Consider the following 27,728-nt stretch of genomic DNA (forward strand, 5'->3'; position numbering starts at 1 on the left):
GTTTTCTTTCTTAACCAGCTCAATTCCTATAATATTTTAATATTTTATAATGTTATAAAGAATAAGTATGTATGACACTTTTATTATAATTCTTGTGATACACTCAAGATTTTCTTCCTCAACAAATATTTCCCTGATTCATTTGATACGTCGATCTTTCACCTATATATAAGACTTGTAGACAACTTATAATGTGCTGTCACATACTTATTGCCTCAGATAGGATTGTGGTTTTTCAATTTTTGTATTTTACTCCAAATAGATTGAAAGACATGCCTGGATGAAGTTTTAGGTGGTTGGTGCTTTGCAAATACTTAAATATTGTGTGAAAACTTGTATTTCAAATTACTTGTGTTTTTTAAAATTGAGGATATTTTTTTTAAAACTAGTCTTGCTGCATACAAAGCCACTGATAACCTTGGTCATTTTCTGGGGTTTCCTGAAAATGTCTTGTAAGGAGAAGCATTTCTTTATTCCAAAAATTAGCACATCATGAAACAAAAGATGGTGGAAGCATATCTTTCTAGTGTGATGCATTACATAGCCTATGTGAATAGTTCTTTTTCATTTTTTTAAAGGGCAAATATGAAGGATAATTTGATAAGTAAAACCATTGGATTTAGCATTGCAGTGTCATATTTTAATGTGCAGAAAATATCTTAAAATGCAAGGCTCATAACAGAATGTAGACTTGCTGCCACTATTTTCAGAATCTTAGGCTTTAAACTTGATATGATAGAAATTCAAACCTTAGTTCAGTTCAGTTCAGTCGCTCAGTGGTGTCCGATTCTTTGCGACCCCATGAACCTCAGCACGCCAGGCCTCCCTGTCCATCACCAACTCCCAGAGTCCACCCAAACCCATGTCCATCGAGTCGGTGATGCCATCCAGCCATCTCATCCTCTGTCATCCCCTTCTCCTCCTGCCCCCAATCCCTCCCTGCATCAGGGTCTTTTCCAATGAGTCAACTCTTCGCATATAGCAAGTAATGATGACCTTGCACATGTTTGCACATTGTAGCCTTATTATTTTTGTACTTGATTTAAAGGACATTTGCAATGTACCGATCTCAGGAAACTGTATCAAATAAATGTAGAGATCTAAGGGAGGGTAGTAAAATGTCCTCAAAATCATCTCTCAGAATGTAACTAACATATTTGTTCACAGTTGAGAATTTTATCTAATGACTTGTTTTGTTCTGTCATGTTTAAGGGAAATATTTTCTCCATCCCTGTTTCAAAAGCAATATATACTTGGCTTTTTAGATGCTACTAGTACAGAACTCTAAAAGATAAGTCAAATTAGGTCATATTTCCTCAACACTATGAGAAGTTATATTTTTAATTCTTTGTGAACTTTAGGATGGCCCTAAATAATGTGGAATTTGGAATCTAGACCTAGCTAGATTGGCAAGATTTATTCTCTAAAAAACTTAGGTAGAAAAAGCATTCCAATCTTTTAAAAACAAATAATCCTCTCTTCACTCTCTCAACATCCTTCTCTTCTCTAACAACCAACACATGTACGTGTTTTGAAAATTTAGTATTTTATTTTCCGTGATGTTAATAGATTAAATGTAAATCTTAATAAGTCCAAATTCCTTGATTTAAAGGTGTTTAGACTTGAGGCCTAGGATTTTGCCCAGTTCATTCCACATCTCAAAATATGGTTTTTGTCAGGACTAGACAGTAAACAGCTATAGTAGTTGGGATCCAAACCACAATTAATAGTGCTGAATGTCATGTTACAAACCTGCCTCTTGATTTCTTAAAAGAAAGAGCTGGGAGTAGTTGTGGCAGCTGGACCTCAAATACTGTTACCAAAAAGGATTTTGTGTTTTAGTGTCTTCACCTAGTTTTTATGCCTGTTTATAAGGAGACGCCTAACGGATTGATTGCAAAGTGGACTGTGACATGCATCTGAATGTGAAGTTACATGGGAACTGTCTCACACTTAACTTTGTTTTAATTACTTCAGTTATTTCTTCCGTGGCTAAGATTACAATTCAGACACTTCAGTTGGAATACTGGTTGTAAAACAGTAAAGCAAATGCCAGAATTATAGCCCAAAAATAAGGGAGTGAGCTAATGTGTTGGGAGTTCAGACATTTTTAATTTTAGGGGCATTGTCCCTTGGTTTTGGTATTTTTCAACAATCATGCTATTTATTATTTTATTTTATTTTAGCCATGTCCTTTGGGGGCCCGAGATTTTCGAGAGAAACAGTGTGCAGACTTTGACAATATGCCTTTCCGTGGGAAGTATTATAACTGGAAACCCTATACTGGAGGTAATGTATAACCTGGCAGAGTTTTCATTATGCTTGAGAGCTTTGCAAATATAAGAGAATATATAAATACATACAAACATACCCATACATTCATATACAGACTAGTAAAAATTAATGTTTACAAATCAAAGCAGGAAAATGCTCTAGTACTAAAAAGGTCTCCTGTTTTTATTAGTAGTTTCCCTGTAGTATAGTTAATACGTTAGTACAAATGATCAGAAATCATTTTTTAAAACCTAATTCTATTTAGGTACAGAGTTCCTAGAAATGTTGTAAATCCAAATAATATTTCTGAATTCTTCAGACTTCCTTGAGGTGTATAGACATTATAATAATTTATAATATCAAATATTTGGAATTAGCACCCTGATATGAATCAGCTCAAAGAAGCTAAGAAAATGTGTTTCTCTCTTGGCCAAAGGCCAAAGATCTTTCCACGGCTGATTATTGTTCTTTTTTAGGGAAACATTTTTTGCTCTAATTTAGGCAGGCATCAGATGCTAATTGCTCAGTAAGCACAAGTTTTCTTATGCTCCCAAAACACAAACTAAAATTTGTTCAAATTTTCTCTTAGAAAAATAAAATGTACTCTTAAAAACAACTGTTATTTATTGTTTTTCTAACATCTTACTTTTTTTTTCTCTTGGCTATACCATGCAGCTAGGGGATCTTAGTTCCTCAAGCAGGGATTGAACCCAGGCCCCGGTAGTGGAAATGTTGAGTCCTAACCACTAGACCACCAGGGAATTCTCTCAACATTTTACTCTGAAAACTGTCCAACACAGAGCAATGTTAAAATAATTTTGCAGTGATAACTGTATACCCACCACAATTCTATCATTAATATTTTAATATACTTTTTTATTACATGTCTAGTTATCTCTTTATCCATTCATTAATTTATTCTGTTTTTCAGGTGCATTTCAAAGTAAATTGTAGTCACCAGTATACTTTCCTCTCTAAATACTTCAGTATGCATAAGATTATCTGCAGTTCAATGTTTATTTTTCTTTTGAAGGAAGATTATGTACACTGTACACAGATCTTAACCTACCTAACTGTACTTTGCTTGAGTTTTGACAAACACATGCACCTATAAAACCTTACTGAGTTACAGAACATTACCAATGCCTCCAAAATTCTCATAGTCCTCATCCTTCTTATTCAGCAACTGGCTCCACCGTAAGAGGCAACCAGTTCTGATTTTTTTTTTCCTATCAGTTAGTTTTGTCTGTTACAGAACTTTGGGTAAATAAAATCATGCCATATTTACTCTCATGTAAGTCTTCTCTAAGCCTGATGTTTTTGAGATCCATCCATATCACTGCAAATGTAATTAGTTCATTCTTTTTTATTTCTGAGCAGTGTTCCATTGTGCTAACCAGTTTGTTTTTCCATTCTGCTATTGATGGAAACCTGTATTGTTTCTAGTTTTCAACTGTTATCAATAAGCTGCTATAAACATTCATGTATGTCTTTTTATGGGCATAGTTTTCATTTTCCTTAGGTAAATACTTAAGGGTGGGATTGCTAAGCCATAGGATAGCTGTGAGTTTAGTTTTAAAAGAAACTTCCAGATGTTTTTCCAAAGTATTGTACCAAGCACACTCCTGCCACCAATGTATGAGAGTTCTGTTTGCTCTTCATCCTTGCCAACATTTGGTGTTTGCAGTCTTCTTCTTGTGGGTCTATATTGTTGTCTCAGTTAAGTTTTAATTTGCGTTTTCTGATTATTGAATGTGTTGAACACATTTTCATGTGCTTATTGAGCATTTCTGTTTGTTCTCTTATAAAATGTTTGTTCGAATCCTTTGCTTATTTTTAAATTGGTTATTTATCTTTTATTTTCAAGCGGTTCATTTATAAATTTTATAAGTATTTTCTCATAGCTTATGAGAAGATATTTCTTTACTTTTACTTTACTTTTCACTATGTTTTAAATGATACTTTAGATGAATATAAGATTTTAAGTTTGATGACTTCTAATTTTTCAGCTTTTAAATATTTTATAGTCATTGTGTTCTCTGTCCTATCTTAGAAATCTTTGCCTCTCTTAACTCAGGAAGATATTTTCTTATGTTTTCTTTTAAAAGCCTTATGGTTTTGGTCTTTAGATCTACACTCTAAAAATAATTTGAAGGTATGATATGTATTTGTAGTATATATTTACAGACTCTATTTTGTTTCATTGATGTCTTTGTCAGCCCTATCCTGGTGCCATACTGACTGAATTACTTTAACTGTATAGTCTTGGACATAGGTAGTATAAGCTCCTCCTACTTGGATCTTTTTTTCAAGAGCTCTTTGGGTATTCTCTTTTGCATTTCCACATAAATTTTAGTGTCAGTTGTTAATTTTTACAGAAGAACATGTTGGACTTACGGTTGTTGTCCTGTTGAATCTATGCATCAATTGAGGAAGAACTACTATGCTGTCGAGTTTTCCAGTTTATGAACATGGTGTGTCTCTCCATGTTTTGCTTAACTTCTCCCAGCTGTGCTTTATATTTATAGTTTTAGGTTTAAGGTCATGCACATTGTCTGTTAAATCTTTTCCTGAGCAATTTATGGTTTTGACAATATTGTAAATAAAGATTTAAAAGTTTTCATTTTCAATAGTTTGCTCTAATATATACAAATGAGATTGATTATTATATATTAACTTACACATTCCGTGACCCTTAGTTGTTTTGTAGATTGTTAAGAATTTTCTTGGTAAATTAGTCATGCTATCTGGAGATAGGTACTATTTTTTTTTCCAATCTTTTTACCTTTTTATTTCCTTCCCTTAATTAACTGACTTGGCCCTTCAGCAAAGTTTGTGCATGTGTCAATTATATGTGTTTTCTTCTTTATTCTGTTTATAGAGTGAGTTAGTTGATAGATTTTGTAATGCCAAACCAACATTTGCTTTTCACATTAAACCCCAGGTGTTGATGACCTTTTTATGTTATTGGGCTTGATAGCTTATATTTAATTAAGGATGTTTACATCTATCTTCATAAGGAATATTTATTTGTAAATTTTTTCTTCTAATGGTTTTGACAAGTTTTAGTTTCAGTTAATCTGGCTTCCAGAAATAGAATTCTTATTTACTTTGAAAGAGTTCATAGGGTTGACAATATTTCCTCCTTAGAACAGATTTTACTAATTAAACCATCTAGGCTCAGTATTTTCTTTGTGAAAAGAATTTTTTTTTTATTATAAACTCAACTCCATTAATAGATACAGAGTTATTCACATTTTTTATTTTTATGTCAGATTTTGAGTTTGTCTTTAAGAAATTTATGTTACTTCCATGTTGTCCAATTTATTGGCAGAAAACTATCATAACATTCTCTTATTACCCTGTTTAATATCTGTAGAATCTGTAGTGATATATACTATTGTATTTCTGATATTGATAATATGTATCTTCTCTCTTTTTCTTGATCAGTCTTGCTTGAAGTTTATCAATTTTATTACTCTTTTCAAAGAAAAAAGCTTTTATCCTTTTTTCTAATTAGTTTTTTGCTCTTATTATTATTTTGGTTGAGGGGTTTATTTTGCTATCTTGCATTCCCCAAATTCTATATATTTTTATTTCCTTCAGTTAAAAATATTTTCTTATTTAAATTGTAATTTCTTCTTTGGCCCATGTATTATTTAAAGCTATTTTATTTTTATTTCTAAATAATTTAAAATTTTCTTGATTTTTTGGTTATTGATTTATAATTTATTTATATTATGATCAGTAATAGTCTACATGATTTAAATTTTTAAAATTAGTTAAATTTTTTTTTATGATACAGCTTCTTGTCCGGTTTGATGTATGTTCTATGTATACTTGAAAAGGATATATTTTCTCCAGTTGTTGGCTATTGTGTTCTATATGATCATCATGTCAAGTTGACATAATATTTTTCAGGTCTTTTATATAATCTTTATGATTTTCTTCTGCTCTGGTTTTTAAATTAGTTCCTGAGAGAAGTGTCTTAAAATCTTCAAGTATTTTATGGCTTTTCTTTTTATATGTGGTTGAAGTTTTTGCTTCATGTATTTTGAATTTCTTTTATTAGGTACCTATACATTTGGGATTGTTTTGTCTTACTGTAGAAGTAAGTCTCTGAAATAGTTCACAGATTTAATCACTAGCATCTTGATAATTGTGTGCTTAGTAACTTAACCCTAAATTCATAATGAGCTTTAAATGAAGGTAACTGATAATGTGACCTTCCCATTCAGTCATCTTAAATCCCTTCTTGAAATAGTAACATTACCTCTTCTAAAAACCTATTGTAGGGAGGAAGCTGAACATATCTTCAACAATAAAAGAAGAATAAATTTATTCGTATTATTATCATATAGCATAATGGGCTAAGGAATATACCATAGCATTTATATGTCCTGCCTATCAAATACTACCTTACATAATTAATACTAAAATTGTATAAATAAAAGATTCAGGTTCTCTTTTTAAAACCTGATGCATAAAAGCTGCATTAAATTCCAAAGCATTACAATAAGGAGATGGGGGAAGAACTATATTGGGTAGTAATGAAAAAAAAATTCCCAGTAAGATCTGTGGAAATTTAGAGCAATTTTATTCACAAGAATCTTATAAAAATAAATATAATACCTTGATTATCAGTTCAGGAAGAAAATATTTTATTTATTACTTGTTATTTCTGTGCTTAGTACAGCAAAATGTATCATTAACCTAAGCTGAATAATAACATTATAAGTTATAAAGAAGTTCTATAGCCTGTAGACACTGAAAATGGAAGGAAACATGGAATTCAGCCAGAAGTTGTAAACTGGCCATTCAGGAACCGTTTTTACTTATATACATATTTTAAACTCCACAGTATTTTTGAAAACTTTAAATAAGTTGCCAAGAAGAGTTTATAGTTTTAAAACTATAGGTTTTTATCTTCTCTTGAAAAAACTAGGTTTTTATCTTCTCTTGAAGAAACAGAATGTCTGGCAATATTGGGCCATCTTCTTACATGACAAACGTCAACTGTAACAGTGATCTCCTTTAATGGATTGTTCTCTCTCATTGTCTCCACCACTCAGTTGGCTTTTCTTTTACTTCACCCTGTAGAGACCTCGATTCTACCTTTACTAAGACCTAGGCATATCATCTTCCTGCCTAATTTTCTTGTTTAGAAGTAGTCTTTTTTTATTTCAAAGATAAATTTTAGAAGATCATTATAATAAGACCAAAGCAAGAGTTCAAACGAAAGCATTTTAAAATAATTATGTATGTATTAATAGCTTTTTTATGTGCAGTTTTGAATAAAAGTAAATTCACATTTATTGCTGCTTTTCCAGTGTACTGAGAAGTTATGATATGCACTCTGCTTATTTTTTAAATTGCTGCTATTTATATCTGTTTTTACCTCTTTCACATCAACCTTGAAAAATACATACAACCATTGAAATACAGATTTCAGTGACAAAATAAAAATGCTCGAGTTACTATATGCATTTATTCATAATATAAAATTAGATTTTTAATTAAAGTTTATTTTTAAGTTTTTATTCAGTTTATTTAAGCTAAAATACATATGATGCTATGCAATATTTCTTCAATTTATTGATCTCATAGAATTATTCAAATTTAATATATTTTTATCTTTGATTTGTTAATCTCATAAGAATTTATCTCCATTCTAAAGCCATATTCATGGAATATATTTATTTATTTTTATGTTTTTATTTTTTACTTTTTGGCAGCACCAGGTGGCATGTGGGATCTTAGTCCCCCAACTTAACCCACGCCCCCTGCAGTGGAAGCGCGGAGTCTTAACCTCCAGCTGTGAGGAAAGTCCCTGATATGTTTAAAGCAGGTCTAAGTTTAACTTTACAACTACCATATCTCTGCTTGAAGTACCAGTTTTTGTATCATATTCAGTAACAAGTGATATCATTTGCATAAATTCGTATTTGTCTTACGAGATCATTCTCAAGGTCTTCTTAAACTTTTTTTTTAGTTTTTAAAAATTGCTTTTATCCCTTCATTTCTTTTCAATATTCAGTTACCTCCACTATGATCCCTTTTGACCTAAAATACATTGAAAATATATATATGGGAAATACCTGAAGTTTTAAAACCATAATATTACTCAGCAGATCCTCCGTCAAGTTGCACAAGCAATACAAATAAACATGAAATTTTACCAAAGAAGGCGATAGAACAGAGAGTGATGTCTATATCAATCATAAATTTGCCGTGGATAATATTGAATCACTGTTCCTTAGGAGAAACACTCCATTTACTTTTCTTCTACTCTCTCTCCATTTATTACTCTTCCAGGTGGGGTAAAACCTTGTGCATTGAACTGCTTGGCTGAAGGTTACAATTTCTACACTGAACGTTCCCCTGCGGTGATTGATGGGACTCAGTGCAATGCGGATTCACTGGATATCTGTATCAATGGAGAATGCAAGGTTGCTCAGATTTTGAATCTCACTCCATTTTGCTGGGGTTTTTGAGGCTGTTGTCTCTTTTTCTCAGATAGTAGCTCCTAATTAATACTATGCTAATTTTTAATAAAGAGAGCTGCATTTTGGACTCATTTGATTTTCTATAAGAAATGTACACAGTTAAAGGTAGAATTATCCATTCACAAGCACCTTGCAAATGTGATTTATTCTGATGTTTTAGTTATACTTATAGAAATTGCTAGAGCTATGAAAATATTTTAGAATTTAATTTTCATTATTCTTATGTTCTGTTTATAAACAAGATGATAGCAAAAGAGAGGGAATGAGGATTCAATTCTTATTTGTATGGCTACTATGTGTTCTCAATGAAAGATTATTTGATGTATTTCATAGCAAAATATTTCCTCAAAATGTAAAATAGCTATGCTGTTCTCATTTTGTCTTCTTTTGAAGCGTTTATAGTGATTTTCATTATAGAATTAGTGTTACCTTTTTAAAGCGTTTACTTCAGAGAATTAGCCAGACCGGTCAGTTGGAAATTGCAGGAGCAAATCCATGGTGTTTTCCTAGAACTGTGTATGAATCTTATCGTAAGAAAAGCCACAAAAGCCACTGTTCTCTTAACTTTTTTCCTTGTCTGCTTTTGTTTTACCTTAAAGAGAAGCATAAACTGAATGCCAGAAACTGAGAAAGAAAAGATTTAAAAACAAACAAAGAAAAAACCACTGTCTACTTTAATCTTATAATTTCTTGCAAATTCTGTCCTTATTAACTTGCCTCCAAATGTATCTTATGTATCAGATGATTCAGTGTGTGTGTGTGTGTGTTTTCGTGTATTTACTTGAAGAAAAACTTGTTTCTGGGATATTATAAAAATGTTTTTCAGATAAAAAAGACCCAGGCACAGGTTATATTCAGAGACTACATGCCTAGTACTAATGGCTAAAAGACAAGTTACAAATAAAGTGCCAAAATATGCCAAAAATATAGATACAAACTGTATTTCTATGATTAAATGCAAAACAGAAAGGTAGACTTTCAGGTTCTAAAATTACATGTTTACATCTCCTTTTTCTTTATGATAATTTTATTCAGCTGATGGAAACAGGTATTCACTTTTAGGGATTTATCCAGGCATCAATTCCACAACTAGTCTTTGACACTAATACTAACAATTGGATATCCTAAAGGGTCAGTGGTTTAGAAAGAGCAAACCATAATGCTTAGCGAAGACTCTTGTTGTTATCATTCATGTTGTATAGGACCATATGCCATTTTTTTCTTAGTTAATTGAGGTTATAAATAAGAGCCCATTGCCAACAAATTATAATATTTTAAGAATTGAAGCATGGTATCTATAAATGAAGAAGAAATCTAGTCTAGAAATGTAGGTATACATTCCTGGGGAATCAGAATATTTTTCTTTCAAACTATATGTTGAGAAATGTTAGCTAGAATTACCCGAGAATAAAGGTAGAAGTGGTTCACATTTCCTGTTTAGATTTCCTTTACTGGAAAAGCAAGTAGATAAGTAAGTTGTATTCATTTGATTAGTGGGTCCAAGAGTTCCTCTTTTTGACACACTGAATATTCTTCTCTGTTTTCAGCATGTAGGTTGTGATAATATTTTGGGATCCGATGCTAGGGAAGATAGATGTCGAGTCTGTGGAGGGGATGGAAGCACATGTGATGCCATTGAAGGGTTCTTCAATGATTCGTTGCCCAGAGGAGGTGAGTGTGTAGAAAGAACTCTTCCTCACACCTCTGGTGTACTTGAAATAGACAAATTACTTGATTTCCCCCTTATTTTAAAAATTTCTTTATTTAAGTAGACAGTTATTTCTCCCCAAATTGCTTTCAATCTTTTAAATATTAAATGTGGCTTCAGATTAGTTATTTTAAGGAAATACTATTCCATTTCTACTTGGCTTCATTTAGTAATGTTTCTTTAAGATGGGAATTCCCGTAGAGCCTGTGTTGAAGGGAAAAAAAAAAAGCATGAACCAATATTATATGTTTTGAGGATTTAAAGATATTTTGAGATGACTTAGAGAAAAATAACACTCTAGATGTATTCATGAACACAAAGGGGAATTTACTCATTACTTATAATTTATAAAGTGTATAGAAAGAATGGAAGAATAAGGAAACTTAACTGCTGAATGGTTACTAAACACTCATTTTCTGATGAAAGCTCCAGATGCTGCTTAGTACTGGTAATCTTCTGTGTTCCAGGCTACATGGAAGTAGTGCAGATACCAAGAGGCTCTGTTCACATTGAAGTCAAAGAAGTTGCCATGTCAAAGAACTATATTGGTAAGTAGCACATTTTGCTAGATTTTAAATATTAATGAGGAAAAGCAGCACAGTATCAGGAAAGAAAAGACATACTGCTTTGAGGTAGAACACGTTGACGTTAAAAAAGAAGTTCCACATGAAATAACTAAACAAAAAATTAGCAGTTTACACCTTACTCTTTATGGGTGGTTTGATTTTTAAAAAATATTTTGCATAAAATAAAATGCATTCTTTGTAAGTGTATAGTTCAAAGAGTGTACAATTATATGTGTGTGTGTGTCTGTGTATCCGTATAAATACTACAACCAAAATATAGGACATTTATATGACTCCAGAACATTCTTTCCTTATCCTTTGCAGTCAAGTCTCCCCAGCCTTAGCCTCAGAAAACATTGATCTCTTTTCTGACATATTATTATTATTCTGACATTATTATATTACCTTTCTTTATTCTGGAATTTCATATTCACATAAATAGGATCATAACAATATATACTTTTACATCTGGCTTTTCTCATTCATAACAAATGATTTTGAGATTCATCTATATTGCTGAGTGTGTTCGAAGTTCATTCCTTTTTTATTGCCAAATAGTATTCCATTGTATGAATATACCCTCATTTATTTATCCACTCATTTGTTGATGGATATTTGGGTCTTTGCTGTCTTTGACTATTATGAATAAAACTTCTTTGCAACATTCACAGACAAGCTATGTATGGACACATATTTTCATTTCTCCTGGATAAAAAGCCTAAGAGTGAAATATCTGGTCATGTGATAAATATATGTTTAAACTTTTAAGAGGGCTTCCCTGGTGGCTTGGCAGTAAAGAATGTGCCTGCCTGTGGAGGAGACATGAGTTCAATCCCTGGATCTGGAATATCCCCTGGAAAAGGAAATGGCAATCCACTCTAGTATTTTTGCCTGGAAAATCCCATTCTCAGAGGAGCCTGGCATGCTATAATGAGGTCACAAAAGAGTTGGACATGACTTAGTGACTAAACAAAAACAAACAAGAAAACCTTATAAGAAATTGATTGAATTAACTGTTTTAAAAGTGATTGTATCGTTTATATTCCCACCAGGAATGTAAAAGAGTTCCAATTGTTCTACGTCCTTATTAATTCTTGGCATTGTCAGTCTTTTTAACTGTAGCCATAGAGAGATTTTTTGTGTGTGAAGTACCTAAACAAATATTATGCCTATTTACTTTTTTTTAATTTATAAAGTTGTAAGTTATTTATAAATACTAGTTATAAATCCCTGCTCAAGTATATGTTTTATGAATATTTTCTTCTAGTCTGTAGCTTGTTCTTAATTGTATCTTTTAATTTTGATGATATATAATGTGTAAATTTTTTTATGGTTTGTGCCTTCACATCTTACCTTAAAATTTTTTCCTACCCTAAGGTTGCAAAGACTGTCTTCAGTGTGTCTTAAATAAATTATGAGTTTAGCTTTTACATTTAGATATTTGGTCCATTTTGAATCTTTATGTAAGGTATGAAATAAGGATTGAGGTTCAATTATTTTCACATACATATTCAATTGCTATAGCACATTTATTTAAGACAGTTGTTTCCACCTTCAACTACCTTGACATTTTTGTGAGAGGTCAATCTCACATAAATGTATGGGTCTGTTGATGTTCCCTCCCCTTAAACCAAAACCACGTTGTATGGATTAATAGAGATTTCCATTAAGTCTTGAAAATAAGCATTAGGTCTTCAAATTTGTTCTTTCTCAAAATTATTCTTGCTTCTCTAGGTCCCTTACATTTCTATATACTTTTTTGAATCAACTTGTTAATTTCTACAAAATGAGATTATTTGGAATCTATAGATCAATTTGGGGAGAATTGACATCTTAAAAATATTGTCTTCCACACATGTAGCCCGATATTCATTACAGCACCATTTACAATAGCCAGGACATGGAAGCAACCTAGATGTCCATCAACAGATGAATGGATAAAGTTGTGGTACATATACACAGTGGAATAGTATTCAGCCATAATAAGAAATGAATTTGAGTCAGTTCTAGTGAGGTGGATGAACCGAAAGCTTGTTATACAGAGTGAAGTAAGAAAGAGTAAAACAAATATCATCTATTAATGCATGTATATAGAATCTTTAGAAAACTGGTACTAATGAACCTATTTGTAGGGCAACAATAGAAATGCAGACATAGAGAACAGACTTATGGACACAGTGGAGGAAGGAGAGGATGGGATAAATTGAGAGGGTAGCATTGAAACATACACCTTACCATATGTAAAATAGATAGCCAGTGGGAATTTGCTGTATGATGCAGGAAGCTCAACCCAGTGCTCCTTGTCAACCTAGAGGAGTGGTATGGGGTGGGAGGTAGGAGGGAAGTTCAAGGAGAGGACATATGAGTACCTATGATTCATTCATGTTGATGGTGGAAACCAACACAGCATTGTAAAGCAATTATCCTCCAATTATAAATAAACTGTGAAGCCTGGTGTTTTCTGTGTAGGAAGTTTTAATGAAAAATTCAGTTTTTGTAATAGCTATAAAGTTGTTGAATTTATTGGCATAATGCTTTGTATAATATTACCTAATTAGCCTCTTTGAATGCCTGTAGGATCCATAGTGATGGCTCTTCTCTCATTCTTCACACTGGTGATTGGTATCTTCTTTTTTTTAATCATTCTAGTATTATGTATTATTCCATAAATCATTTAGTATTCTGTAAATGTCAATTAGATTAAATTGATTAGTAGTTTTTATTAATTTTATTGTCTTTTCAAAGAACTGGCTTTTGATTTAAATGACTTTCCTATTATTTCTCCATTTTCCATCACATTGATTCCCATTCTTCTCTTTATTATTTCCTTTTTGTGACTCACTTTGTGTTTAATTTGTTATTTTTCTAGCTTATCAAGATAAAAACTTAGATTATTGATTTTTAAAGTCTGTTTTCTACTCTAAAATAAGTAGTTTGCACTGAAAATTTCCCTCTAAGCACTGCTTTAACTTCATCCCATATACTTTTGATATGTTGTTTTCTCATTAACACTCAGTTTAAAATATTTTCTTATTTACCATAAATCATGTCTTAAAAGGCATTATTCATTTTCTAAATATTTGGGGGGACTCCAGATGTCATTACTGATTTTTATTTTAATTCTATTATGGACAGATAAGATACTTTGTATGATTTTAGTTCTTTTGTTGAGGTTTGTTTTCTGCCCCAGAGCATAGTCTCTTTTAGGGAATAGTCCATGTGCACTTGAGAAGAATGTGTATTATAGTGGTATTGGGTTTAGTATTCCATAAAGGTCAATTAGATTAAATTGGTTGATAGTTTTGTTGAAGTCTTGTATATTTTTATTTATTTTCTGCCTGTTTGTTTTAGCAAATACTGAAAGATTCATGTTGAAATGTCCAACTAGAATTGTGGATTTGTTTATTTCTCCCATTAGTTTGTAAGGTTTTGCTGCATTTATTTTCAAACTTTGTTAGGTGTGTAGACATTCAAGATTGTTAGATTTTATTGATGTATTGAATATTTTATCATTATCCTATATTCTTCTTTATTTCTGATGGTATTCTTTGACCCACATCTATTTTGACTGGTACTAATCTCGCAACCCAGATTTCTTCTATTAGTGCTTGCATAGTAAATTCTTTTCTGTTCATTCACTTTTCATATGTAGGTGTTTATGAACTTTAAATATGTTTCTTCTAGGCAACATGTTGTTTGATTCTCATTTCTTATGGTGTCTAACAATCTTTGCTTTTCCAAATACAATCTCTAAATGTGGGGGCTTGACAAACTTTTTCTGTAATGGGCCACATGGAAACTATTTTCACCTTTACAGGACATGAAGACTTTATCTCAGTTAGCTATGTCTAAATCATTTGTATTTAGTACGATTATTAAAATCATTGGATTTAAGTCCGTCATTGTGCTGTTTTTCTATTCTGTCCATGTATTTTTCCCTTTATTCTCCTTTTATGTTTTCTGTTTTATCAAATGTTTTATGGTATTCCAAGTAATGGACTTCTCTGGTAGCTTAGACAGTAAAGAATCTGCCTGCAATGCAGGAGACCTAAGTTCAGTTCCTGGGTTGGGAGGATCTCCTGGAGAAGGGAATGGCTGCCCACTCCAGTTTTCTTGCCTGGAAAATCCCATTGACAGAAGAGTCTGGCAGGCTACAGTTCATGGGCTCACAAAGAGTCGGACACAGCTGAGCAACTAAGCACACACACACACAATGACTTATTAGCTATATTGCTTTGTTCTACTTAAATAGTAGTTGCTCTAGAATTTACAAAATGCATCTTTATCACAATATACCTTCAAATAATATTACAACATTTATGTATGATACAAGACTCTTACAACAGATTACTTCCATTGTATTCTTCCATCCTTTGTGTTTTTTAAAAGTACATTTTACTTCTTCATGTGTTATAAACACAATGCATTGTTATTATTTTTTTCTAAAGAGTCACTTACCCTTTAAAAAATTTTTAAAATAAGAATTATTTTCTGTTTACCTACAAATTTACTATATCTGTCATACTTTCTTTCTTTGTGTTGACCTGAGCATCCATCTATTATATATATATATTTTTTTTAATAAGAATTATTTTCTGTTTACCTACAAATTTATTATATCTGTCATTCTTTCTTTGTGTTGACCTGAGCATTCATCTATTTTATATGTGTATGTATATATATATATATATATATATATATATATATATCTTCCAGGTTGTTTCATTAGATTTGTTTTCCCTTAAAGTTCTTGAGTATATTTATGATAGTTGTTTGAAAGTTATTTTCTACTAATTCTAGAATTTCTATCATTTCTGAGTCTCTTGCTTTTACTTGGCTTTCTTGGTTTAGACCATATTTTCATCCTCCTTGCCATTTGTAGTTTTTCATTAGATGTTGTACATTGTGAATATTTTCTTACTGAGAGTGTGGATTTTTTTATTGTTGTTGTTTTTTTTCCCTTTGGAGTGTTAAGTAACTTGTAGATGAGCTTGATCTTTTTGAGGCATGTTTTTGAGTGTTGTTGAGATGAGTCCAGAGTAGCCTTTATTCCCACTCCAGTACTCTTGCCTGGAAAATCTCATGTATGGAGGAGCCTGGTAGGCTGCAGTCCATGGGGTCGCTAAGAGTCAGGCACGACTAAGCTACTTCACTTTCATGCATTGGAGAAGGAAATGGCAACCCACTCCAGTATTCTTGCCTGGAGAATCCCAGGGACAGAGGAGCCTGGTGGGCTGCCATCTGTGGGGTCGCACGGAGTCGGACACGACTGAAGCGATTTAGCAGCAGCAGCAGCCTTTATTCCAGGGTTGCTCAGCCCCACTAAAAAGGCATTATTCTCTGATGAATGTCCTATTGCTTGAAACTTCTGAATTCTTGCTCTAGAAATTTTTCTGCTTATGATTATCTAGTATTGGGGTGGGACAGTCTGGCCTCATGGAATTTTATCCTGTGTATATAGAGAGTACTATTCAGTAACAAATTCCCTCCTTTTACTCTAATTTTCTGGTTCTGCAAATTCCAGCTATTTTAGCCTTCCTAGTTTCTGATCTTTGTCTCCTAACTCAGTGAGACCACCATGTTCTGCTTTGGTTCTCCTGGTCTACACTGACAGAAAGTGCCTCCAGGCAGAAAGCTAGGGAAATTATATGACTCACTTTGTGTTCCTTTTTGCATGTCACAGCTCTTCACCATCCTGACCAGTGTCTAAAAACAGCTGCTTCATATATTTCATGAGTTTTCTAGTTGTTTATAAATGGAGGGCAAGCCCAATCCCAGTTATTTCTCATGTAAAAAAATGGAAATTCTGTTTATTTGATATTTGATTCCTTGAGATGGATTTAGACTCTATTATGGCCCTTATGAGTTCTTGCTCCCCTTAAAATATCACCTCTTTTTCCTTAAATCTTTTAAAAATAAGACTATATCTAGAATGCATCTTTAGATAGAATATCAATATCATCAGACTCTTCCTTTCTTTGTTTAAGAAGACTTTTTTATTTTTACAGCATAATTTTAGATTCCTTTGTGCAACAGCAAGAATCAAAACAAAAATAAGATTTCTAACATCAAATGTTTTACCTTTGATAATTCTCAGTCCATAATGCCACATCCTCCTCCCTTAGCAAATTTTTGTTCAGGCCTTTAAATGTTTGGTGTTGCTCTGAAATACATTATGACACTAGCAAAGGTGATTTAGGATTCCTTAACTGAGTAGATAGGAAAATTGAAAAGTGAGAGCTTAAATTGAAGGAGAATTCAAAGATGCTAGATGTCTTGTTTTTATTTTTGTTTTCACTGTTTTGTATTGTGCAGATTCAGGTATACTTATATTTGTTGTTAATCGCTCAGTCATGTCTGACTGTTTGCAACCCCATGTACTGCAACATGCCAGGCTTTCCTGTCCTTCACTATCTCCTGGAGTTTGCTCAAACTCATGTCCATCAAGTTGGTAATGCCATCCAAACATTTCATCCTCTGTCACCCCCTTCTCCACCTGCCCTCAATCTTTCCTGGCATCTGGGTCTTTTCCAATGTGTCAGCTCTTTGTGGTCAAAGTATTGGCTCTTCAGCTTCGGCATCAGTCCTTCCAATGAATATTAACAGTTGATTTATTTTAGGATTGACTGGTTTCATATCCTTGCTGTCCAATGACTCTGAAGAGTCTTCTCCAGCACCACATTTCAAAAGCATCAATTCTTCAGCGCTCAGACTTCTTTATGGCCCAGCTATTATATCCATGCATGACTATTGGAAAAACCATAGCTTTCACTAGATGGACTTTGTGGACAAAGTGATGTCTCTGCTTTTTAATATGCTGTCTAGGTTTGTCATAGCTTTTCTTCCAAGGAGTAAGCGTCTTTAATTTCATGGCTGCAGTGATTTTGGAACCCAAGAAAGTAAAGTCTGTCGCTGTTTCCATTGTTTCTCCGTCTATTTGCCATGAAGTGATGGGACGAGATGGCATGACCTTAGTTTTTTGAATGCTGAGTTTTAAGCCACCTTTTTCACTCTTCTCTTTCACTTTCATCAAGAGGTTCTTTAGTTCCTCTTCACTTTCTGCCATTAAGGTGGTGTCACTTGCATATCTGATGTTATTGATATTTCTCTCAGCAATCTTGATTCCAGCTGTGCTTCATCCACCCCAGCATTTCTTATGATGTACTCTGCATACAAGTTAAATAAGCAGGGTGACAGTGTACAGCCTTGATGAACTCCTTTCCCAATTTGGAACCAACCTGTTGTTTCATGTCTGCTTCTAACTGTTGCTTCTTGACCTGCATACAGGTTTCTCAGGAACCTGGTCAGGTGGTCTGGTATTCCCATCTCTTGAAGAATTTTCCACAGTTTGTTGTTATCCACACAGTCAAGGGCTTTAGCAAAGTCAGTGAAGTAGAAGTAGATGTTTATATGGAATTCTGTTGCTTTTTCTATGATCCAAGGGATCTTGGCAATTTGATCTCTGGTGCTCTGCCTTTTCTAAATCTGACTTGTACATCTGGAAGTTCTCGGATCACATTCTTTGAAGCCTAGTTTGAAGGATTTTGAGCATTACCTTGCCAGCATGTGAAATGAGCACAGTTGTATGGCAGTTTGAACTTTCTTTGGCAATGCCCTTCTTTGGGATTGCAATGAAAACTGACCTTTTCCAGTCCTGTGGCCACTGCTGAGTTTTCCAAATTTTGCTGCCATATTGAGTATAGCACTTTTACAGCATCATCTTTTAGGATTTGAATTAGCTCTGATGAAATGCCATCACCTCTTCTAGCTTTGTTCATAGTGATGCTTCCTAGGCTCACTTGAATTCACATTCATAGGATGTCTGTCTCTAGGCAAGTGATCACACCATTGTGGTTATCTGGGTCATTAAGACCTTCTTTGTGTAATTGTTCTATGTATTCTTGCTACGTCTTCTTAATCTCTTCTACTTTGTTCAGTTCTGTTCAGTCACTAGTTGTGTCCGACTCTTTGCAACCCCATGGACTGCAGCATGACAGGCTTCCCTGTCCATCACCAACTCCCGGAGTTTTCTCAAGCTCATGTCCATTGAGTCAGTGATGCCATCCAACCATCTCATCCTCTGTTGTCCCCTTCTCCTCCCACCTTCAATCTTTCCCAGCATCAGAGTGTTTTCAAATGAGTCAGTTCTTTGCATCAGGTGGCCAAAGTATAAGAGTTTCAGCTTCAACATCAGTCCTTCCAATGAATATTGAGGACTGATTTCCCTTAGGATGGACTGGGACTTGCAGTCCAAGGGACTCTCAAGAGTCTTCTCCAACACCAAAGTTCAAAAGCATCAATTCTTCAGTGCTCAGCTTTCTTTATAGTCCAACTCTCACATCCATACATGACTACTGGAAAAACCATAGCTTTGACTAGACGGACCTTTGTTGGCAAAGTAAAGCTGTCTTGGTTGGTCATAACTTCTTCCAAGGAGTAAGCGTCTTTTAATTTCATGGCTGCAGTCACTATCTGCAGTGATGATTTTGGAGCCCCCCCAAATAAAGTCTGTCACTGTTTCCACTGTTTTCCCATCTATTTGCCATGAAGTGATGGGACCAGATGCCATGATCTTAGTTTTTTGAATGTTGAGTTTTAAGCCAACTTTTTCACTCTCCTCTTTCACTTTCATCAAGAGGCTCTTTAGATCTTCTTCTTTTTCTGCCATAAGGGTTGTGTCATCTGCATGTCCGAGGTTATTGATATTTCTCCCAGAAATCTTGATTCCAGCTTGTGCTTCATCCAGCCCAGCGTTTCTCATGATGTACTCTGCTTATAAGTTAAATAAGCAGGGCAACAGTATACAGCCTTGACATACTCCTTTCCATATTTGGAACCAGTCTGTTGTTCCATGTTCATTTCTAACTGTTGCTTCCTGATCTGCATACAGATTTCTCAAGAGGCAGGTCAGATGGTCTGGTATTCCTATCTCTTTCAGAATTTTCCAGTTTGTTGTGATTCAGCTTTGTTAGACCCATACAATTTATGTCCTTTATTGAGTCCATCTTTGCATGAAATGTTCCCTTGGTATCTCTTACTTTTCTTGAAGAGGTCTCTAGCCTTTCCCATTTTATTGTTTTCCTCTATTTCTTTGCATTATTCACATAAGAAAACTTTATCTATCCTTGCTATTCTTTGGAACTCTGCATTCAGTTGGGTATTTGTTTCTCTTTCTCTTTTGCCTTTTCCTTCTCTTCTTTGCTCAACTATTTGTAAGGCCTCCTCAGACAACCATTTTGCCTTCTTGCATTTCTTTTTCTTGGGGATAGTTTTGGTCATCGCCTCTTGTACATTGTTACAAACCTCCGTCCATAGTTCTTCAGGCACTCTATCTGTCAGACCTAATCCCTTAAATCTATTTGTCACTTCCACTATATAATCATAAGGGATTTGATTTAGGTCATACCTGAATGACCTAGTGATTTTCCCTATTTTCTTCAATTTAAGTCTGAATTTTGCAATAAGGAGTTCATGATCTGAGCCACAATCAGCTCCCAGTCTTGTTTTTGCTGACTGTATAGAGCTTCTCCATCTTCGGCTGCAAAAAATATAATCAATCTGATTTCAACATTGACCATCTGGTGATGTCCAAAAGTCATCTCTTGTGTTTTTGGAAGAGGGTGTTTGCTATGACCAGTGTATTCTCTTGACAAAACTCTGTTAGCCTTTGCCCTGCTTCATTTTGTCCTTATATTGCCTAGGTAATTTTGATGTTTCAAATGAGAGAGAATCACTATGAAATTTTCAAATAAAAAATTTAAATATAAGACAAATTTAAGACTAAATAATTTTTAGCTACCATGTTCCTGTCTCCAAAGTTTAGACTTTTTTTGACAGTCAAATGAATTTACAACATATTTGAAGTCAAGAAGGTACAGATATACTTTCCAGGCAGTTACGGATGAGGGAATGAAAATGATCTATACTCCTAAGGATAAGTGGTAGATTTCCAGAGTCAGAGACTCTGTACCATGACCCTTTCAGTCCTTTGGGGCTGCATGATCATCTGGCCTCATAAAGTTTTTGAATAAGTTAGCAAACTAACATAAAGATTAAGCTGACATGTTTGTCACTGTCAAAGCATGATAATTATTATCAAAATTATCACTCATTTATTTATAGAAGTTTTTATGTAGTAGTGCTGATAACCATTTTTGTATTACATATTTTAAACTTTTTTATACAGTTTTTTCCTAAGGAAGTTTAAAAAATGATGTTAATCTTTTTCTTTATACCTTCTGACGTTTTGATCATGCTTAGAAAAGCCTTTTAATGCCCTGTTATTTTTTTTTAAATATTCCCACATTTTCTCCTAGCATTTTATGACTTAACTATATTTACATTTAAATAATTACACATCTGGCATTTATTCTTTTGTCTCCCTTTCTTTAAACTTTGTTTTTATTGAAGTAAGATTCAAATAATATAGAATTCAAACATTTTAAAATGAACAACATCGTGGCATTTAATGCATTCCAAAATATTTTCATCATCCCAGAAACAACCCCATGTGCATTAAGCAGTTACTTTCCATCCCCTAGGCCCTGGCAGCCACCAATTTGCTTTTTGTCCCTATGGATATACCTATTCTGATATTTCTTGTAAATAGAAGAGTAAAATAGGTGATCTTTTCTGTCTACCTTCTTCCACTTAGTGCAGTTTTCTTTTTTTTAGTTTCATCCTCATTGAGTCATGTATAGTACTTCATTCTTTTCTATGGCTGAATTTTATTCCATTGTCTTGTATATGCCCCAGTTTGTTTATCCCGTCATTCATTGATGGACATTTGGGTTGTTTCCACCTTTGGCTATTGAGAATTACTACTATAAGCTTGTGTATACAAATATTTGAGTACTAATTTTCATTTCTTTTGGATATATACCTAGGAATGGAGTTGTGATAGCTATTCTTATATAAAGAATGAGATAAATTCAGCATTTTTTTTTTGCCTACTAGTCTTCTGCTTTAGTTCCATTTCTTGTTATCTTTCCTCTACTAATTTAGGATGCTTCCTTTGTTATACATTAACTCCCTATTGTACTTGTGTTTATTTCTTAGCTGTCCATTTTGTTCTGTTTTTCTGTCCATGTGTGTGCCAGACCACAGGTTGCCCCACCCCTGTATTTGTATAATTACTGTTTTAACATTTGGACAGGAAAATCTGCTCCTCACCCCTACTCCCATCCTTTAGTCATAATTTCCCTTGCTTGTTCCATATTTTTATTCTTTCAGATAAGCCTTTCATTCTTTTCTATCAATAACATTATAAATACTCAATATCTTCTTGACATTCATGTGGAAAATTACTATTTTAAATTGTACTTAAGAAAATGGTCAAGAATCCCATGTCTAAATGAAAATGGATATTCATTGTACACTTCAGTGCAGTTATTATTCAGTTACATTGTAGTGAATGAAGTTTCAGATTTTAGCTAAAGTGTTTTGTTTTATTTTTTTTTTAGCTTTAAAATCTGAAGGGGATGATTACTATATTAATGGTGCCTGGACTATTGACTGGCCAAGGAAATTTGATGTTGCTGGGACAGCTTTTCACTATAAGAGACCAACTGATGAACCAGAATCCTTAGAAGCTTTAGGTCCCACCTCGGAAAATCTCATTGTCATGGTAAATATGCCTTTGCCATTTCATTTCTCCTCTTTGTAATCTGGCCTTTGAGGTAGGACGGGGCAGGATTTATTATCTGAAATTAAAGTGATGAAATTAAAGTAAATAATGGTAAAATGCCCAAGGGTGAAAAAATCTGTGTAAAGTTGAGACTGTGCTGTTCTTTCCATGTGACTGATCTTTTCAATGCCTGCTTGAATAATATTTGTATAACCAAACAAGGCAAATGAGAGAAATGGCTCCAAATTACCCATGAAAATGGAAGGAGAATATTCAATATAAGTACATGTATTCTAAAAGTTGTCTTAAATTTCCCTTAAGACTTAAATTATGACATTTTCTTCTTCAAAAGAAATAATAAATATCTGAATAAAGGCTCATTGTATTTTGATTATCTTCACCAGTTGTTTTCAATGGCAGGTTCTGCTTCAGGAACAGAATTTGGGAATTAGGTATAAATTCAATGTTCCCATCACCCGGACGGGCAGTGGAGACAATGAAGTTGGCTTTACATGGAATCATCAGCCTTGGTCAGAATGCTCGGCTACTTGCGCTGGAGGTAAGACACCCACTAGGCAGCCCACCCAGAGGGCAGGATGGAAAGCAAAACATTCTGAGCTATGCTTTGTGTTTGCTAAAGAAGCTAATTGGAAACATTTCTTGCAGGTTTGCTTCAAGCTGTAATTTAGCAAAAGAAACTTTGCTTTAATTACATTATATTCCGTTTGTTTTTAACCTCATGTAATTTGTACAGATTTGTTGGTAAAATACATCTTGGCACAATGAGTGTCTCTGCTGGTGCTTCTCCCAAGACTATCTTGAAGGTGGGCTGTTTGCTTTTCGTGAACACATTCTTGGTAAAGAACATCAAGAGTTTTAAATAAGAAAATGAGTGAGAATCAGACGGCACAGATGCAACATCTTGTAATGGGGGATGAGAATGTATGTCTGTGTGCTTGTATGTTTGTGTTTGTGTGCTTGTGTGTTTCCCACAATCCTATTCAAACTCCCTTCTGCAGCCATCCAAGTTAAGGGGCTATATTCTGGGATACTACAATAATTACTGGTCTGGGTCTCTGGCTTAATGGTGTTTGCAGACCCCATGGTAGTCCCTCAGAGAGGTAGCTGCTAGGCGGTGGTTGGTGATGTGTTGGTTGTCCCATGTGCGTTTTTCATGGGTGCCTTTTCCCCACAATTTACTCTATTCCTAATCCTCCTCCCTCTAGTGGCCACCAATGCAATTCTTTACCTCTGGCTGGGAGAGCAGGACAGTTGGCTTCCTTCAAAGCCAACACCCTTGCTGCTGCATGGACTGGTGAGTAGAAGTGCTGTGCAAGCAGCATCTTCCTTCTCTCTGGAGACTAAATGCATCGCCTCCACCGTACACCTTGATCCTAATAGGCAAGAAAGCAAACGTATCCCTCAGGTCTGTGCTGGACTAGAGCACCTCACCATTCCAAAAGCAAAGGTGAAATTTTGAATAGTGATATATAGAATGGGAGAGATGGAACTAAAGTGAATCATCCCATTTTACCCCATATTCCAATTACCTATTTTTCCTTTCTAAACTACTGAGAAACACAGGCTTTACATGGACTTTATCCTACTGGTCCTGTACTCACTGAATCTCTAAATACTTCTAATTCTCAAAGCTTGAATCAGAGAAATTATTTTTCACAGATTCAGTAATTTTAAACTCATATAGAATTAAATCACGGATAAACTCCAACTTCTGGAGTAAGCACTATAGAAAAAAGAAAAACCAATGAATAATAATAATGTTTTCCTTCTGTGTGAAGTATCATGAAACATGGTTATGTGTAATCTGTGGCATATTTATAAAGATTTCTAATTCCCATCCGTTTTATGTGTGAAATGGCTGGTGATTTAGAAAATTTAAAAAACTATAGGGCATTACTACTTCTTTTAATAAAATAAAGAATATTTGAAATGAATCATTCAAGTGAATGCCATTATATTATAGTGGCATTTATACATATATCTTTCTTTGTTTCAATTAAATTCCTTTTTATTTAATCCATAAATTAACTTTCCCCTTTTCACATACCAAAAAGAAATCTTCATGATAACAGTAAATACATAATTCAGGCCCTGAGGTAAGGTGGGATAAACTTATTAAAGAAGAGTCAAAAGAATTTAAGTTTAGGAAATCTAATGAAGTTTAAATGTCGAGGTTGATTATCTCAGAGAAGAGAAGGCTGAGGGAAAGTATATTAGTTTCTTCAAGTATGTGACAGAATGTTGAATGGGAAATTCTTAGTACCTATTCATCTTTGTACTGACAATTGCTATATTTGGGGATGGTTTAGATACAGTCTTGTCTGAGGCCAAGGAGGGATTAAGTAAATTCTCAATGTTCCTTCTAACTCTGATTCTTTTGTTCAGAAAGGAGATAGTCCAACAAAAAAAGGGGACTTAATTTAGGAGAGAAACTATGATTTTATTAAAGTAAAGAAATATGAAAAATCTGAATGTGTGTTATTCTTTTCCATGACCCTAGTATTGAGAAATCATAATAGAAGATAGACTTCTTGTGCTAGGAGATAAAACAAAAGAAAAACGAGGAGGAAGCAAAACCATTGGAAAGAGAATTTTCTCCTTGTTATTTGTACTTTTCTCTTGTCTTGTGGAGCTACCATCCTAGATATTTGAGGTGGTTCTGGAAACTAAAATTCTGCTCAGTTATGAGTGACAAGCCTTTAAAAGGCCATTGCCTTCTTTGGAAGAGAGATGTACAGTGTCTGAAAATTGGCAGGCATAGTGTGATGAGCTGTTATTTCTTGGTAAGTAGTTTGCAAAGTGTGGTCACCAGACCAGCAGTATCAGTGTTACCTGAGAATTTATAAGAAATGCTAATTTGGGACCCATCTCAGACCTACCAAATAGCATCTCTCTGGATGGGGCCTCAAACTCTGTTTTAACAAGTTCTCCGAGTGATTCTGATACTCACTCAAATTTCAGTACCACTGGTCCTAGTTCACAGAGAATCTGAAACCTAGCGCTCTAGACACATAGAATTCACATCCTCATCACTGAAGTCTATGCATCTCACTAGATTCATTTTGCATCTAAAACAATTCCTGGAACATACTAGGAACTCAGGAAATGTTTATAGTAAGTGAATGAGCAAAAGGAGTGAATTACTTTTGGAAATTTTATATTTATGTTATTCTTTCCAGGGGGGAAAATTAGAGTTTAGAATTGCTATTTTTCTTGTAAGGTGGAGCAAAGCAATTGCTAGAGAAAGACAGTATAATTTTGATTATAGTCTTTTGTTTGAATAGGTTGAAAATATTTCCTAGAATATAGAGTACAGATATCAATTATTAGAGTTATTCTTCCTACACATAACCCCACTTTTAACCCTAGGTTCTTTAAATATTGGAGGCTTAGGATTGAGGGGAGGAAAATCCATTATGGCTCCAGGAATCTTGATCAAAGAAAGAACCAGAGTCATATGCTCAGTGATGGTAAATGGAACTTCATCTGTAGTTAAGGAGTCTTTCAGGGAAAGTCATTTCTTCTCAGTTTCACTCAGAAGCTAAAGATGAATACTAAACATGAATTTTTAATTGGGATACTCTATGCTCATCTTTACAAGATGGTGCTAGGTATCTTGAGACTGCCAAAACTTTTTAAAATGTAAAACAAAGGAACAGGAATGATCTCAAAGACCTTTTTATTGCAATCTCGTGACTCGTCAGTGTTCTCACCTATGCTGTCCTGCATATGTCTAATTAATAGCAAGACCTTTGGACTTTGAGTTTGGGAGCAATGTTGGTATTTTTTCTTATGAAATCTTTCAAGATAAGAAGTTTTGAGACTGTTTTTCTGTTGCTTAGCAGACACAATGACAAATCTAAGACTGCAGGAAACATTACTGGTGATTCAGTCCAAGAAATGGTCTTTTCTCTGAGTCAGTGGTGACACACTTCCTTAGCCTGAATAAAAACATTGAGATGCTGTGGGGTGTTGTCTTCAGGATAAATGTGATTTTTAAGATACAGTTGTGACTCTTCCTCTCTGAGAGAATTAAAACTTGACTATTTTCTGAACCATTGTTATTCCCACTATTGTGGGAATTCCTTATCCAAAGTATTGTATACTCTGTAATTAATCTGACTTCTAAACTTATATACTACTATTGTATTCATGATTAATGTGTTAATTGATAAAGCTTGGCCACGTAGTGAGAATTGTACTATTTTAAAATACAAAACTTTAGGAGTTTTTTAAGTAGCAATTTATGATGGTATGCCTTTTCTATGATTTTTAAACATTTAAATAATAAATAACATTTCTTATTTAAATATTTGCTCAGACGGTAAAGAATCCGCCTGTAATGCAAGAGACCTGGGTTCCATCCCTGGATTGGGAAGATCCCCTGGAAGAGGGCATGGCAACCCACTCCAGTATTCTTGCCTGAAGAATCCCCATAGACAGAGGAGCCTGGTGGGCTGCAGTCCATGGGGTCACAAAGAGTCAGATACGACTGAGCCACTAAGCACACACAATAAATAATATATATTATCTTTTGGTTTTAGTTGTATATACTCTCTTTTTACTGATGTTTGGGTAGATGTATGGTTTTCAAGTTGTAGCATGCATCAGAATCACCTGGAAGGCTTGTTCAAACAAGATTGCTGGATTCTGCCTCCAGTTTCTGATTTGGTAGGCCTGAGGCAGACTCCAAGAATTTGCATTTCTAACAAATTTTCAACTGATGCTGGTAATACTAGCATCCGCTGGTATCAGTGAACCATACTTTAAGAAATCATACTTCAAGAAACATTGGGCTAGATGCTTAGATTTTATAAAGTAAATTATTAAAACAAACTGATAAATCTTTTAGATAATCATATTATAGTTGTAATCACATTACAACTAATCTTTTTAATGATAAATGGTTCTAGCTCATCTATGTAATAACAAATAAAATTTTACAGTTTTATGAAACATTTTTTGGTGCCCTGTTTCATTTGCTCATTCTAAATAGCACCAGGAGATAGGCATTGCTATTGTTATTC

At 34.0% G+C, this 27,728-nt stretch overlaps 1 protein-coding gene across 5 annotated transcripts in view; it reads left to right on the plus strand.

Annotated features, from left to right (window-relative positions):
- The window catches only part of ADAMTS6 (ADAM metallopeptidase with thrombospondin type 1 motif 6), a 429,734-nt gene that overhangs the window by 192,647 nt on the left and 209,359 nt on the right, over nt 1–27,728 (plus strand). For all 5 annotated transcript variants that reach the window (XR_009491879.1, XR_009491881.1, XR_009491880.1 and 2 more), the window contains exons 14-19: nt 2,187–2,289; nt 8,590–8,723; nt 10,328–10,451; nt 10,956–11,036; nt 22,517–22,680; nt 23,101–23,239. Coding sequence is in view for 1 of the 5 variants with exons in the window: in NM_001193016.1 (NP_001179945.1) it covers nt 2,187–2,289; nt 8,590–8,723; nt 10,328–10,451; nt 10,956–11,036; nt 22,517–22,680; nt 23,101–23,239 (745 nt within the window). In the remaining 4 variants the exon portion in view is untranslated. The remainder of the gene's footprint in view (nt 1–2,186; nt 2,290–8,589; nt 8,724–10,327; nt 10,452–10,955; nt 11,037–22,516; nt 22,681–23,100; nt 23,240–27,728) is intronic.

The sequence above is a fragment of the Bos taurus genome, chromosome 20 (assembly GCF_002263795.3).
Source record: "Bos taurus isolate L1 Dominette 01449 registration number 42190680 breed Hereford chromosome 20, ARS-UCD2.0, whole genome shotgun sequence".
NCBI lineage: Eukaryota > Metazoa > Chordata > Mammalia > Artiodactyla > Bovidae > Bos > Bos taurus.